Raw genomic sequence first — 14821 nt, 5'->3', positions numbered from 1 at the left:
GGCCCGCCGCCGCCGCCGCCGTCGTTGAGTCCGGTGGCGGCGGTAGCAGAGGCGGCGGAGGCGGCGGCGGCAGCGAAGAGGAGGAGGAGGACGAGGAGGCGGAGATCGAGGCGAGGCGCGAGCGGCTGCTGGCGATGCGGCGGCGGCGGGCGGCGGAGGAGGCGGAGGCTGCCGCCGCCGAGGACGACGACGACGACGACGACGATGACGAGGCAGGCGGCGGCGGCGGCGGCGGCGGCGGCGGCGGCGGCGGGGGAGAGGAGGAGAGCAGCGAGTACGAGACAGAGGACGAGTCGGAGGAGGAGGGTGCCCCGCGCGTGCTGATGAAGCCCGTCTTCATCGGCGCCGGAATGCGCGACACCATCGCCGAGCGCGACGCGAGGAGCGCCGGGGGGATGGGGGGGGGGGGGGCAAGAGCTGCTGCAGAGGGAGGGCGAGGCTTATCTCTGTGCCGCCCCGCCCGCAGGATCCCCGAGGAGGAGGAGGCGAAGGCGAAGCGCGAGGCGCGCGTCGCCGAGCGGGCCGACGAGTCCCGCCAGCTGCTGGTGCAGATCGTCCAGCAGGAGGAGGCGGGGCCGAGTCAGCCAGTCGACAAGTCAGAGGTGTGAGCAGCGTCTCTTCACACCCACGGCGATGAATAGGCGGGGCCGAGTCAGCCAGTCGACAAGTCAGAGTTTGAGGCGCCGCCAGACGACGACGACGAGGCGGATGAGCTTGAGCAGTTCCAGCGGTGGAAGGTGCGAGATGTGAATGAGATGTGAATGAATGAATGAGTGGAGAACTAATTAAGTTCGAGCGGTGGAAGGTGCGAGATGTGAATGAGCGGTTGATGAATGAGATGTGAATGAGCGATGAATGAAAGGCGAGTGACTAACCGATGATGTTCGGGCGATGGTAGGTGCGAAAGCTGCGGCCCGTGAAGCGCGAGCGGGAGGAGGCGCGCAAGGAGGAGGCGGACAAGGCGGAGATCGAGCGGCGGCGCAAGCTGACTGACACGGAGAGAGCGGCGGAGGACGAGGAGTTCAACCAGGGCCGTGCGGGGCACGGGCAGGAGAAGGAGCAGTGGAAGTTCCTGCAGCGGTACTACCACAAGGGCGCCTACTTCCAGGACGAGGACGAGACGGGCAATGCAAAGATGGGGCCAGTCATGTCGCAAGACTTTGGCGCGGCGACCGGGCGCGACGCTGTCGGAGACAAGGCGGCGATGCCGGCGCCGATGCAGGTCAAGAACTTCGGCCACCGAGGCGCCGTCAAGTGGACGCACCTCTCCGCCGAGGCTGTGAACAGCGTCTCTTCACACCTCTGGCTGTGACTAGGCGCCGTCAAGTGGACGCACCTCTCCGCCGAGGACACCTCCTCAAAGGCGCGAGAGCGAGCCGCCGAGAGCGAGACGCGAGAGCGAGCGAGCGGGCTCCTCCCCCCCCTCCCCCCCTCTCCACCCCCGCCCCCCCCCCTCCTCTCGCCCACAAAGCGCTCCCTCGGCCCAGGACGCCCTCTGGGCGGCCGACCGCGGCCTCGCCGGCAAGTACAAGCAGCGGATGGCCGGCGTCAAGGCGTCGAACGACTTCGAGCGCCCGGCAAAGCGGAAGAAGCCCGCAGGGCTCTGAGACGGCTGTCGGTGGGCGCCTTGGGTCTTGCTGGGCCCAGGTTGGGCCTCTCGCTCCCTGAGGCCCCACGTCGGTCGCTCGCTGTGTCAATAGTGTTGTACCGACAAGCTTGCATAGACTTCCGTCAGCAGACAGTCGAGGGAGGGCGGCGCCCGTGGTTGTAGCGTCCTGCGCGCCACAAAAGGCAACAACAAAAAACTAAGGCTCAAACTCTAGGATCCCGAACAAAGAACCTATAACGTATAAGAAGAGGCGACGTAGATCTAAATGCCGTGGGGCTCCTGTCGTTAGACGTGGAGACGCGAGGGTCGCCCCCCCTTGCCCCACCACCTCGTGTGTGTGGAGAAGTCTACCTTACCTTACCTTACCTTACCTTACCTTTAGGAGGATCCCCGAGGGCGATAGAGCCGAATCCAGCTGATTGTGTGTGAGGCATGGCCTATCTCGCCCACCTCCGCTCGGCCGCCGCAGCACTCCAGGCGTCGTCGCCGTCCTCCATCGATGAGGATGATCTGCGTGCCGCGATCACTCTGCACGAGCAAATCGGCGCACGCCTCCAGAGCATCACACTCACCACTTCTCCCGCCACCGCCGCCGCCTCTCCTGCTCAGCCCGTCTGCTTCGAGCTCGCCGATCTGCCGCCGGAGATGATCGTGCGCATCGCCGTCTTGTTGCCAACCGTGAAGGACGTGGCACACCTTGCCTGCTCGTGCCGCCTGTTCTACGGCCCGCCGCATTCCTCACCGCCTCGCACGGTTTTCGAGGAGGCCATGCGTGAGCGGACGAGCGTGCGTGGAGGCACAGTGCCACTGCCGACGGGCTATCTGCCCCACATCATCGAACGGGGACTGCGCGCAGGCGAGTCGATGGCGCAGGCGCTCTGCTGGGGCGAACGGCGCGACCTGTTTCAGCGCCAGCGCCAGATTGTGGCGGGAGGCACTCGCAGCAGTGCATTCATCGATGCGGAAGGGAGGCTGCTCACGTGCGGCGATCAGACGCCACCAACCCAACACGCAGAGCAGCATTTCAGGGGAGCTATGCTGGGCCATGGGGCTCAGGCCATCGTGGTGCCAGTGCCGACAGTGGTGCCAGGGCTCGCTGCTACGACTGTGCGCAGCGTCTCGGTGTCGGATACGCACCATCTGGTGCTCGGCGAGGCTGGCGAGGTCTATTCGTTCGGCCTGGGCAGCGGCGGGCCGCTCGGGCATGGCAATCAGGATGATGTTTTCGAGCCGCGGCTTGTCGAGGCGCTGCAAGGGGTTAGGGTGGTTGCAGTTGCTGCGGGAGGCGAAGCTTACCGGGGCGCCCGCAGCCTAATGCTGAGTGACACGGGAGATGTCTACTCGTGCGGCAGCGGTTGGGAGCATGTTCTGGTGCCTCCGGGCGGCAGACTCGTGAGCAGACTTGTGGCTTTCACAGACGAGGACACTCCCCCGGAATGGGATCGTGCGCGCGGGACTCCGCGAGTCATCCCCGCACTGCAAGGCGTGAAGGCGATTGCGGTGTCGGCGGGAGCAGAGCACAGCCTAGTGCTGAGCGAGGCGGGGGAGGTGTACTCGTGGGGCAGCAGCTCGGAGGGCAAGCTTGGGCATGGCGATTGCGAGTACAATGACGCGACACGGTGCTGCCACGCTCCGCGCGTGATCCGAGCTTTGCAAGGCGTGAGGGTGGTCGCCGTGTCGGCGGGCCAAAACCACTCCCTAGTGCTCAGTGAGGCGGGAGAGGTGCTCTCCTTCGGCTGTGGCGGGAGTGGACGCGGAGAGTTCTACGGCATGCTCGGGCACGGCGAGGACGAGCACGACCATTTCACGCCGCGGCTCATCGAGGCGCTTCGAGGAGTGAGGATAGTTGCGGTGTCTGCGGGAGGCACTCACAGCCTCTGCCTGAGTGAGGCGGGAACGGTCTACTCGTTTGGCTCGGGCTACGACGGCCAGCTTGGGCATGGCGATTGCCACAGCCAGCTTACGCCGCGAGTCATAGAGGGGCTCCAAGGGGTGGTGAGGGTGGTGGGGATAGCCGCAGGTCAAGGTGACTATGCGGAGACCAGCTTTGCCGTGAGTGAGGAGGGCGATGTGTATGGTTGGGGTGAGTGGAAGGGTGGCGAGAGCCGGCCGTGTCTTGTGCCTGGTGGCGAGGAGAGCCGGCAGATGCAATCCGGGCCATACCCCACGGCGTGCTTGATGGTCCCGCTGCAGTATCCGAATTTGCGACTGTCCACAGCGTGAGTTCTTCTCAGGTCGTGTAGAATTTCCTTTGGTTGCATTCTTGCTTGACTCCTGAGCTGTAAAACAGACGCTTGCAATCCGGCTAGGGTGGGCGTGCTTGTTTAGAGCCCGCGGCGCAAATTCTGAAATTGGAATAGTCGGGGGAGGGCTCCCAGCACCCAGGGCTTCGAGGTTTTTCCTCTGGGGGGAGGCGAGGGCCGTATGGGGGTACCCATGCGGGGGGGAGATGGCGTCCCCCAGCCCGCCGCAGGCGCCGATTTTTTTGGCATTTTTTTCTTTTTTCGCGCGATTTTTTACTGTTTCATGGGAATTCGGCGCGCCTTGCGATACTGTGAGGTGGGTAAAAAAGTGCGCGGTTTGTAACTTTGTTTCTTCTGCTTGTGCCCGGCGCGGTTCTCCTTTAGCCTTTGTTCATGGCACATGGCTTGCGCCGAAAAAGAGCGAGTATAAATGTGGCGGTCAAAGAGGAAAAAGCTGAGATATGCCATTCATTCGTTTTTTTTACGCAATATACATAAGGTAAGGTAAGGTAAATTTCTCCACACACACAAAGAGTGGTGGGGCAAGGGGCGGGGGGGCGCGGACCCTCGCATCTACAACATATGTCGGTGTGTATCTCATTATCCTGGGGACAATGCGACAAACCCAAACGTACTGGCGCAACATCGCGCACCGAATCTCATGCAATCGCGTTGTCTCGCAGACGGACATGCCCTGGACGAACAATAATTAGTCGACACTAGACCACCCAAAGGCGAGGGTGGGAGAAGGCCGCCGCGCCAGCGCATCTCGCCGGCGCGACCTCAGCAGCAGACGGGAGAGAGAGAGGGGGGGAGAGGGGTGCCTGTGGAGCGGGCGCACTTAAGCGCCGCGCCATGTGGCGGAAACAAAGGGACTCGGTCGGGAGTGTCCTCTTGTCAAGCGGCCCACGCGTCGCAGCTGTCGGCGAGCGCCTCAACGTGCGAGCGGAACGCCGGCCACTCCGCAAGGGCGAGCCCGGCTCTCGTCTCGAGGATGGCGCCGCTTGCATCCAGGACAAGGAAGGTTGGCACCGCGGTGATCTCGTGGTACTGGAACGCCTCGGCCGTCGCCTTGCTGCTTTCGAGCGAGAAGAACCGGACGTCGCGCCGCGCAGCCGCGAGCCGTCGCGTGCGAGGCAGCAGAGCCCTGCACGCGGCGCACTGCTTGCTGCCAAAGAGGACAACGGAGATACCGCCCTCACAGGCCGAGGCAGTCACCGCGGCGCGCAGCTCTGCTGGCGATGGGATCTGCTGGACCTGCATCGCGAGGAGCGACGAGCGGAGCGGCGGCCGCAGTGGCGGCGGCGTGTTGAAGGCGGCAGAGCCGCCGAGGAGCAGTAATAGCGTCATGGTTGGCGTGCCCCAGTTGCGAAGGCCTGCCACGGCTGGACGAGTGGCCGACGGCATGCAAGTCGCCGCTTGAGTGGGAAATCGCTTTTGGACGAATCCAGACGTGACACAGAAAAGAATTTTAACTTTAAGAACGCGCACCCCCGGGGCTAGGGCTCTCTTGCCCGCAACCCGACACCGATCATCCGGCCCGCTGGGTGCGCTTCTCAGCTCCTCGGCACTAAACCTCGCTAAATCTGGATGTAAAGTCGCAGTGAACTCGCGCTAAATTTGCGCTACGCAGTGCTGAACACCACCCGCTCAAGTCGAGTACATGTGATCGACTTTGTGGCCTTCCACGGAGAGAGATTCCGAGCGACGGATGGTAGCGCTGTGTTCGCAGTGTCGAGTAGCACGGGCATTCCAGTGGGTGGGCAAGGGGCTTCAGTGCAGCTGCTCGGTGGGCCTGGCTGGTGCACGTGGGTTGCTGGTGTGGACAGCAGCTTTGGCCGCCTCAACACCGGGCAGTTACTAGCGCAGAGCCGCTCGTCGGTGCTGAGGCTGGCCACCGTGGTCACCCCGGGTTGGTCTGGAGTGATGGATGAGCTCATCAACCGCTTTCAGCAACGGCATCAGATCCGCGTCGAAACGTTCTCCTCGTTTGACGTCTACGAGCAGATGGAACGAGGCGATGCCGACATGGTCATCAGCCATTACAAAAAGGACGACGGTCGCACATCGACCCGTCGCTTCGTGATGACTGGGCTCGGCCATTGGCCAAAGATGGTGATGAGCAACACTGCAGTCATCATCGGACCGAGCCACGACCCTGCCGGGATCAGAGGGGAAAGAGACGCAGCACGGGCGATTGCAAAGATCGCCGCTGCCGGCGAGCACTTGAACTTTGCCCGAGTGCCAGAGAATGAGTTCACCTTTGAGCTTCTGTGGCGCGCCGCGGGTGGCGACAGCATCGGCAGGGATTGGATTACCGCTGTCGATACACCGAACGATGCGGGCGACGGGAGCAAGGTCATGGACGCATACAACCAAGGTCACTACCACGTTTGGGGTCTCATTCCGTTTCTCAGATGGAAGGAGCGCAACAGTGAGATTGGGATGGAAGCCATGGTGTGGGACGACCAGCTCTTTCATCACGTGATGTGCTCGGTGGTCGTGCGGCAGGAGGCGTTTCCGATGGCAAATGTACCGGCGGCGTTGCTGTTCGAGCAGCACCTCCTATCCGCAGAGTCGCAGGCCTATATCCACAGCTTTCGGGACCACGGGCACGACGGACAGCTCTGGTTCCCACGAGCGGTGGACAATATCGGACATCCGCTGTCTCCTCCGTACCCGGGCGAGGATCCAGATGGAGCGAACTTTACGTCGACTCGCTCGTGCTCACCGGATGCCGCTGCGGCAGGGGCAGCTGCAGTCGCTGTGGGGGACGATGCTGCCCCGACTCGCCCCACGGCCATGCCACACGTCCCTCTGCCATTACTTCGTAGCGTGACCTCGCTTCCGGGGAGAGGCATGGACGTGACGCTGAGTGTCGATGCAGCGCGCTTCGCCGGGTCGCCTCTTCACATGACGACGCGCTGCTACAATGGCTCCTTTCCCGGGCCGGTGCTGCGTGTGCGGCGAGGCGATCACGTTCAGATCCATCTCGTGAACAACCTACTGGCTAGCGGTGGCCACGGTGATGACCTGAACAGGACGAACCTGCACTTGCATGGCATGCACGTACCAGCCACTCCTTACGAGCAAGCATCCAACTCATGTGGAGACAACGTCCGCTGTATCGTCGAGCCTCAGCACACGATTACGTACCGGCACAGGGTAGATGACGACCACCCGTCGGGTACCTTCTGGTATCACCCACACCCGCACGGCACCTCAGCGCTGCAGGTCGGTGGGCTCATGGCCGGGATGTTGATTGTTGAGGACGAGCCCGAGGAGACGCCGCTGGCGGCGATGGTGGAGGTGCTCCTAGTTTTGCAGATGCAGCATTGGCACTCGCTCGGTGTCGCAACGCACGACACAATCCACGCGCAGCTGCACGATGCTCTCGACATGGACGTCAGCGGCGGCCCCCCAGCGAATTACATCCTCGCCAACGGGCAGTTCAAGCCGAGCGTCTCTCTCTTGGCCAACCAGTACACCCGGTTTCGCGTGCTCAATGCTAACGCAGTGGCGACGTTTGAGCTCGAACTCACACGTGGCAGTCACTGCAGCATGGACGTGCTGGCTATGGATGGAGTCTACCTCGCACGGCCAGCGCGCGTCACCCACGCCCTGGTTCTCGTCCCGGGAGGTCGGGTCGATCTGGCGCTCCGCTGTCGTCGCGCTGGCAGATACGTACTCAGGTCCGAGACGGACCCTGCGAGGGACGTTGCGATGGGTCGACACGCAAGAATCTCCCAGGACATCTTGATCCTGGCCGTCACAGAGCCTCAGGCTGGAGCGGCAGAGCTGCCGCTGCCGAGCTCTCTACCTCTTCGGCCTGTACACATGCAGGAGGATCTACGGCTTGGCACACCCGACGAGACATCCACCATCACTCTCGGCGATGGGCCCAACAGCGACGCGTATCAGATAACGATCAACGGGCATGTCTACAATGATTCCTCTCCAGGCAACACGCAAGAGATTCGGTTGGGCGCTCTGCAAGAGTGGCGCATCCGCGTGGGTGGCGCGAGCATGCATCCGTTCCACGCTCATCGGATCCACTTCCTTGTCGTCTCGGTGGATGGGCCGGCGGAGTATGGGGCTTTGGTTGGCGTCGGTCAGTGGCGCGACACCATTCCGATCCCCGCCACGAATAGTGGGGCCGTGATTGTGACGGTTCGCTTCCGGGCACAGCGTCACTGTGGTGATCTGCCGTTTCACTGTCACATCTTGCACCACAGCGACCTGGGGATGGCGGCCCGGCTGGCGGTCGTCGGGACGGCGGCGTCGAAATGCCTGCAGCCAGCAGTGGACACCGCAGCATCCCAATACTGTGGACGCGGCACTCATTGGTGCGCCGAGGCACAGCGTTGCATTGCGGACTTGCTGACAGATCACGTGCTGTCGCGAGCGGTTTCGGTGCTGCTGCTGCTCGTGACGTTGGTGTGTCTGGCTGTGCTGGGGGGGACACGGGCGCGGACGAGGAGGAGGCTGTGGTGGACAAAGCCGATCCAGGAGGGGGCGCAGAGCTTGGGTGCTACTGAGCTAGCCACTGAGCCAGTGCGGCATCTATTGGATGCCTAGGGAGCTGTTGGGCCGTTGTGTGTGTGTTTGTGTGTGTGTGTGTGTGTGTGTGTGTGTGTGTGTGTGTGTGTGTGTGTGTGTGTGTGTGTGTGTGTGTGTGTGTGTGTGTGTGTGTGTGTGTGTGTGTGTGTGTGTGTGTGTGTGTGTGTGTGTGTGATTTGAACACCAACAAGAAATCGCCGAGGGAAACTTCCAAACTTAGTGCCAAATGACGAGAATCGGGGCGATTTTGCCACAACGGCGATACCCTGACGTTCCTCTACGTCCACGACAGCATCGCCCTCTTCCAGCCCGACACGGAATGGTCACGCCAGACGGTACCAGGGGCAATGTAGCCAATGGGCGGGTTGTGGTGCGGCTTGAGCCACCGGATTCCTTCGACCCGACCCGTTCCAAGGTCTGCAGCTATGGCGGCACGAACGCAGCCCTCCTCGCGGCATATCCTGGCCCCTCGAGTTTATCGAGCTCTCCTCGCGCAAGGACGACTCTTCTGACTCCCACTGCGATCATTTGCCACCCAGTCATGTCGTTGCTCAGGTCCACTCTCTCTTCGAACACTTGTACCTCCACGGCTGATGCTGGCGCTGGGGTCCCCTTCGGGTGCATCGTGACAGCTGACGCCGGGATTACCACTGGGTCCTCCTCGAGATCGTCTTCCCCGGCTTCCTCCCGTTCGGCTCTACGTTCAGCACGTTCAGCGTGGCTCACCCTCCATGCCGTGAACAGGCGCTTTATCCACCCTATATTCTTCTCTCGTTCCTCTGCCCTTGCCTTGGTCTTGTCGTTGTTTCGCATCCATGTCAGTATGGCGATCGAGGCTGCCTTCCCAACTACCTGTAGTTCTCTCGTCACCTCTCCCGCGAGCTCCCCTCTCTTTCTTTCGGGTATGGAGTCCGTGAGTGCGGGCAGCGTGCAGGCAATCACGGGCGCTATTTTGTCGTACTCCTCTTCGGCGAGCGCTCCAAATCTAGACCCTTTCGCCTTTAAGGAGGCTGCTCTCGCTCGTCTCAGGAATGTGGCGGTGTCTTTTGAGTCCGGCGCCTCCCGTTCAACTCTTGCTGTCGCCCTCGCTGTGTGTTTGTCGAGCTTCCGCAAGAAGTAACGCGCCTCTTCCTTATTTCCAGCGCAGTTGCCGCTCAGTATGTGCGCCAACGACGCCTGTGGTGGCTCACTGTCTTCTCGTGTCCATCCAGGCTCGAACAGAATTTTAAGAATTCAGTGCCGTCCGTGCACGGGGAGAGGAAGAAACCCAATTCTGTGTGTGGTGGCGGCGTGCCGTCCTCCCAATAGGAAGAAACCCACTTTGGACTTCCTCGCTCGTGCTCGTGTGCCTACTGCCTTTTCTATTCTGCTGGACTTTGCATATTGCAACCATGTACGATTTGTTTTATGGATTATGCTCTCGCGATCGACGAGCTCACACAACAACATGTGTTGTTTTCGCACTCTCACGATAGAGTGTCGAGGTAGACTTTTACAACACGAGAGGGGCGGGCACAGCCTAGCGGGCTGGGCGAGTGTAGCCGCGCCTCAGTGAGAGGTGCAACCCGTCGGACTGGGGGGGGGGGGGGGCATCGGAGAGGCGGGCTATAGCAACGCAACGCCGGACCGGCTGCGCGCCATCGCCATCGGCACCACCGACTCCCACACGTTCGTCGCCGGGTCGTACCTCTCCACCGAGCTGAGCGAGTAGGAGTCACTGTCCTCACCGCCAACAGCGTACAGGTTGCCGTCGAGCACTGCCACAGCGTGAGTATCCCGCCCCTCCGCCATCGGCGCCACCTCCTCCCACGCATTCACCGCAGGGTCGTACCGCTCGACCGAGCTGAGGGTTTGGTGGCCGTTGTACCCGCCCACAGCGTACAGCTTGTCGTCGAGACCCGCCACGCCGACCAAATTCCGCCCCTCCGCCATCGGCGCCACCGTCTCCCACGCATCCGCGGCCGGGTCGTACCGCTCGACCGAGCTGAGGTCGGCGTCGCCGTTGCTGGTCCCGCCCACAGCATACAGCTTGCCATCGAGCACCGCCGCGGCGTGACCGACCCGAGCCGTTGCCATCGGCGCCACCGCCTCCCACGCATCCACCGCCGGATCGTACCGCTCCACCGAGCTGAGGTAGCCGTTGTTGTACCCGCCCACAGCGTACAGCTTGCCGTCGAGCACAGCCACAGCGTGAGTAGCCCGCCCCTCCGCCATCGGCGCCACCGTCTCCCACGCATCCGCCGCCGGGTCGTACCTCTCCACCGAGCTGAGGTCGTCGTCGTCGTCGTCGTTGTTGTACCCGCCCACGGCATACAGCTTACCGTCGAGCACCGCCGCGCCAAAATTGCTCCGTAACGTTGCCATCGGCGCCACCGCCGCCTCCTCCTCCCACTCATTCGTAGAGGGGTCGTACCGCTCCATCGAGGTGAGGAACTCGCCGCCGCTGCGGCCGCCGACCACGAGCAGGCGCGGCCGCTCGCGCTTCACCAGCGTCTCCTTCCAGCCGCGGCGCCACGCGCGGCACGTCCCCTTGACGGCGTGCGCCTTGGTCGGCAGCTGGGCGAGGATGTGCGGGGCGAGGTCCGGCGAGAGGAGAACCTCGGAGAGCACCCACTCGGGCTGCTCCACGAGCCGTGCGGCGTGCTCCTCCGCCACGCGCAGCGCAATGTCGCTCAGGAGGGGCGCCAGCTCGTCGATGAAGGCGACGAGCTGCTCTGGCGAGAGGCTTGCGCTTGCGAGGCGCGCGCTGAGCCGGTGCGCTGCGGCCATCGAAAAAAACGGCCAAAAAAAGACACATCGTGCCAGCCGAAATTTCAACTGTGGGCGTTGCATGCGCCATGACTCGCGCCAGCGCGTGCGGGAGCTCCTGGCTGAGCGTTGAGTCCAGGCGAGTTGCGCTGGCCACTATCGCTACGCCGAGCCGAGCTGACGCGCCGAGGCGCCGGCCAGTCGCAGCCGTGAGGCATACCACAGCAGCAGAGGCACCTGCCACCCATTGGGCGGGCAGGCAGAAGGCCAGGGCAGCACTGGCAAATGCAACGCGCCTCATGTCGGAGAGCGACCGTGCCTCGTTCGCCGCTTATGATGTAGAGTTTGTTGTAGAGATTTCACGTTGTAGAGCGCCTCTACATCGCTCTACAACGCACCCGCCTCGTCCCGCGGCGGATGTAGAGCTCTACAGCTCTACAGCGCTCTACAGCGCTCTCCAGCGCTCTACATCTCTACAGCTCTACAGCGCTCTACACTCTACATCCTCTACACCCTCTTTCAGCGTCTTCTGCCCTGCGTCGTCTGGCGACGGGTCCTCCATAGTCGGTCGAGGTCGCAGTCCCGCTGCAGTATTCGAATTTGCGACTGTCCACAACAGCGTGAGTTCTTCTCCAGGTCTAGAATTTCCTTTGGTTTTGCATTCTTGCTTGACTCCTGAGCTGTAAAACAGACGCTTGCAATCCGGCTAGGGTGGGCGTGCTTGTACCCAGTCTCTCCGTTCTCCGATTCTCCTCCTTGCCTCTCGCGCCTCTTTTGCGGCCTCATGCCTAGCCGCCTTCCACGCTCTGCATCCCCAGAACGCACTTCTCGCGGACGGGAATTCTTTTTCTGCCTTTTGTGGTGCTAGTTCGCGGCTTCGAATTCTTTTTCTGGCGCAAGGCGCCGGCCGCGAAGGCAGCGAGCCCCGATCCATGTGCGCCTCGACGACAAAAGAAGCCGGCTCGACGTGGCGCAAGGTCGGCTCTGTCACCGTGCCTGGGGCCGACCTGCACAGCTACGTCTCCTCGGCGACCGGGCTGCGCGCGCTGCTCGCAAAGACGGACGAGCCGCTCTGCTCCATGCACATGGCCATCGCGACTGAGGCGGACACAAACGAGTGGTCGCACAAGGACGACGGCCTGCCGCACGTGCTCGAGCACGAGACCTTCCTCGGCTCCGAGCAGTACCCGTTCAAGGGCCTTTTAGACAAGCTCGCCAACCGCTCGCTCGCCGACGGAACCAACGCGTGGACGGCGACGGACCACACGTGCTACACGCTGACGACGGCCGGGCACCGCGGGCTCCTCAACATGCTCCCGATCTACGCCGACCACGTCTTTTATCCGACGCTGACGCAGGCGGGCTTCACGACGGAGATCCACCACGTCACCGCCGAGGGCGAGGACAAGGGCGTGGTCTACTGCGAGATGCAGGGGCGCGAGAACGACTCCTCGAGCCTGATCGACCGCGCGGTGATGGACCTGCTCTACCCGACGGGAGGGTACTCGGCGGAGACGGGAGGCAAGATGGCGAATATCCGCCGGCTGACCAACGAGCAGGTGGCTCGCTACCACGCCGAGAATTACCGGCCAGACAACACGCTGCTGGTCGTGTCTGGCCTGGTGGAGGAGGCGGACTTCCTCTCCGCGCTGTCTGCGCTGGAGCAGAGAGTGGTCAGCAAGCAGGCGCAGGCAGCAGTGGGCGTGGCGCCGCCCCGCCGGCCATGGTCCAGCCCGGTCTGCTCGATGGCGGCCTTGGGCGTCGATGGGATTGTGGTTTGCTCGGCGCCGCCATCTTCGACGGAGCTGGAGGTCAAGGGGGCGGCGCGAACCATCTCCTTCCCGACGGAAGACGAGTCTGTGGGGACCGTGTCCATGGCGTGGCGCGGCCCCGCGTACAGCGACGCGGCGACGTGGCAGAAGCTGGCCTTGCTGCACAACTACCTCACCGACTCGGCGGCCAGCCCGCTCGCCAAGGCCTTCGTGGAGTGCGCCTCGCCGCTGTGCGGCGACGTGAGCGCCACGCACGAGGTGTTTGTGGAGGGGTACCACCAGCTCTGGTTCGAAGACGCTGAGGTGGAGACCATCGACCAGATCGCTCCCTCGCTCTTCCGGCACCTCGTCGCCGCCAGAGACGACTTCTCGATGGAGCGGATGGGGCTGTGCATTCGGCGCATGCGGCGCACGCACCTCTCGTCTGTCGAGAGGCACCCCACCGACACGCTAATCGACGGGCTGACGCGGCACTTCCTGTACTACCCGACGGAGGACGACCAAGCGGCAGGCGGCCTCGCCGAGTGCTGCGACCCGCTAGCGCAGCTCCCCTCTCTCGAGGCGATGAGCCGCGCCGACTGGCAGGCCCTCCTCAGCCTCTGGTACCTCGACCGCCCCTGTGCGGCCGTGGTGGGGCGGCCGTCGGCCGCCCTCGTCAAGGAGATCGCCGAGAGCGAGGCGGCGCGCGTGCAGAAGCAGAGGGAGTCGCTCGGCTCGGCCAGGCTCGAGGAGCTCGGCGCCGCTCTCGACGCCGCAGTCGCCGCCAATGGAAAGGAGATCCCGACCGAGCTGCTGACGCGCGTGTCCATCCCAAGCAAGAGCGACGTCCGCTCCATCCCGATCGTCTCTGTGCGCGGCGGAGGAGAGACGCCGTTTGCAGTCGTGCCAGGGTCCGGCGAGGGCATGGACGCCAGCCTCACGGCGAAGCTGCTCTCGCGGCTTCCGGCGCCGGCGAGCGGCGCTCCGCTGCCGTACTGGCTGCAGGCGACGCTGGTCGACTCGCCCTTTCTCAGCGTCAAGGTTGCCCTCGACACAAGCGACGTGCCCGCGAGCTTGCGGCCGTACCTCCCGCTGCTGCTCGAGCTCTGGTTCAAGGCGCCAGCAAGGCTCGAGGACGGCTCACGGCTCAGCAAGGACGCCTTTGTCGCGGCCCTGGAAGACGACACCGTCTCCTACTCCGCCAGCTTCGGCGTCGGCGGCAAGGTGCCTCAGCTGATCTCCGCCTCGATCAAGCTCGAGCTCGACTCGGGCGCCGCCGACGCCACCCTCTCCAAGGGCCTAAGCTGGATGCGGCGCGCCATGTACCTGACCCGCTACACCACGTCCAACGTCAAGATGACCGCGAAGCGGCTGCTGAGCGGCATTCCGGGCACGTACCGCGACGGCGACGAGATGAAGTCGCACGTGTACGCATGCCTCGCGCTCGACCGCGGCCGCTCCAACGGTGCCGCCGCCTCTCCAATGGTGCAGCAGCCCTTCCTGCAGACCCTCCTCGCGAGGCTGGCGACACCAGACGGGTCGCGCCACGTGCTCGAGATCACAGCCTCCTGAGACGAATGATTGATTAACTTGCCATGACTAATCAGGTCGCGCCACGTGCTCGAGATGCTGCACTCGCTGCGCGCGCACCTCGTCGCGCCGACGCGGATGCAATTCCTTTTGGCTGGCCGGCTGACGGAGCTGTCGCAGCCGTACGAGGCCGTCGTCGGCGCGGTGACGCCGCCGGAGGCGCTGCCGGAGGCCGAGGAGGAGGAGGAGGAGGAGGAGGAGGAGGGGGAGGAGGAGGGCGAAGGCGAGGGGGAGGGGGAGGAGGAGGAGGAGGAGGGCGAGGGCGGCGAGGGCAGCGAGGGCGGCGAGGGCGGCGAGGGCGGCGAGGGCGGCGAGGGCGG

General features: G+C 63.7%; 4 protein-coding genes across 4 annotated transcripts in view; 3 read left to right on the top strand and 1 right to left on the bottom strand.

Annotated features, from left to right (window-relative positions):
• Positions 1-323: 323 nt before the first annotated feature.
• Positions 324-1607, top strand: EMIHUDRAFT_248351 (hypothetical protein; the record flags this gene model as incomplete). Its single annotated transcript, XM_005762914.1, has 4 exons — positions 324-602; positions 642-737; positions 899-1279; positions 1488-1607. The coding sequence occupies 4 exons, from the start codon at positions 324-326 to the stop codon at positions 1605-1607; spliced, it is 876 nt and encodes a 291-aa protein (XP_005762971.1).
• A 1541-nt stretch (positions 1608-3148) lies between these two features.
• Positions 3149-3547, top strand: EMIHUDRAFT_58534 (hypothetical protein; the record flags this gene model as incomplete). Its single annotated transcript, XM_005762913.1, has 1 exon — positions 3149-3547. A coding segment is annotated over one exon (399 nt), but the record flags the coding sequence as incomplete, so codon positions are not given.
• A 767-nt stretch (positions 3548-4314) lies between these two features.
• Positions 4315-5288, bottom strand: EMIHUDRAFT_446191 (hypothetical protein). The gene has a single exon (XM_005762912.1). The coding sequence runs from the start codon at positions 5257-5259 to the stop codon at positions 4750-4752; it is 510 nt and encodes a 169-aa protein (XP_005762969.1). The 5' UTR covers positions 5260-5288; the 3' UTR covers positions 4315-4749.
• A 6171-nt stretch (positions 5289-11459) lies between these two features.
• Positions 11460-14821, top strand: part of EMIHUDRAFT_248346 (metalloprotease 1) — a gene marked incomplete at both ends in the record, with an annotated part of 4087 nt that continues 725 nt past the window's right edge. The window contains 4 exons of the mRNA XM_005762911.1: positions 11460-11523; positions 11622-11713; positions 12138-14449; positions 14519-14645. Coding sequence (XP_005762968.1) covers positions 11460-11523; positions 11622-11713; positions 12138-14449; positions 14519-14645 — 2595 coding nt within the window. The remainder of the gene's footprint in view (positions 11524-11621; positions 11714-12137; positions 14450-14518; positions 14646-14821) is intronic.

Source organism: Emiliania huxleyi, assembly GCF_000372725.1.
Source record: "Emiliania huxleyi CCMP1516 unplaced genomic scaffold EMIHUscaffold_658, whole genome shotgun sequence".
In the NCBI taxonomy this organism is placed as follows: domain Eukaryota; phylum Haptophyta; order Isochrysidales; family Noelaerhabdaceae; genus Emiliania; species Emiliania huxleyi.
Note: the sequence above shows the minus strand (reverse complement) of the source record. Positions and strands in the feature narration are given on the sequence as shown.

Excerpts from the sequence above, each read along its gene's own strand:
- EMIHUDRAFT_446191 (XM_005762912.1), bottom strand. The coding sequence starts at position 5,259 with ATGCCGTCGGCCACTCGTCCAGCCGTGGCAGGCCTTCGCAACTGGGGC.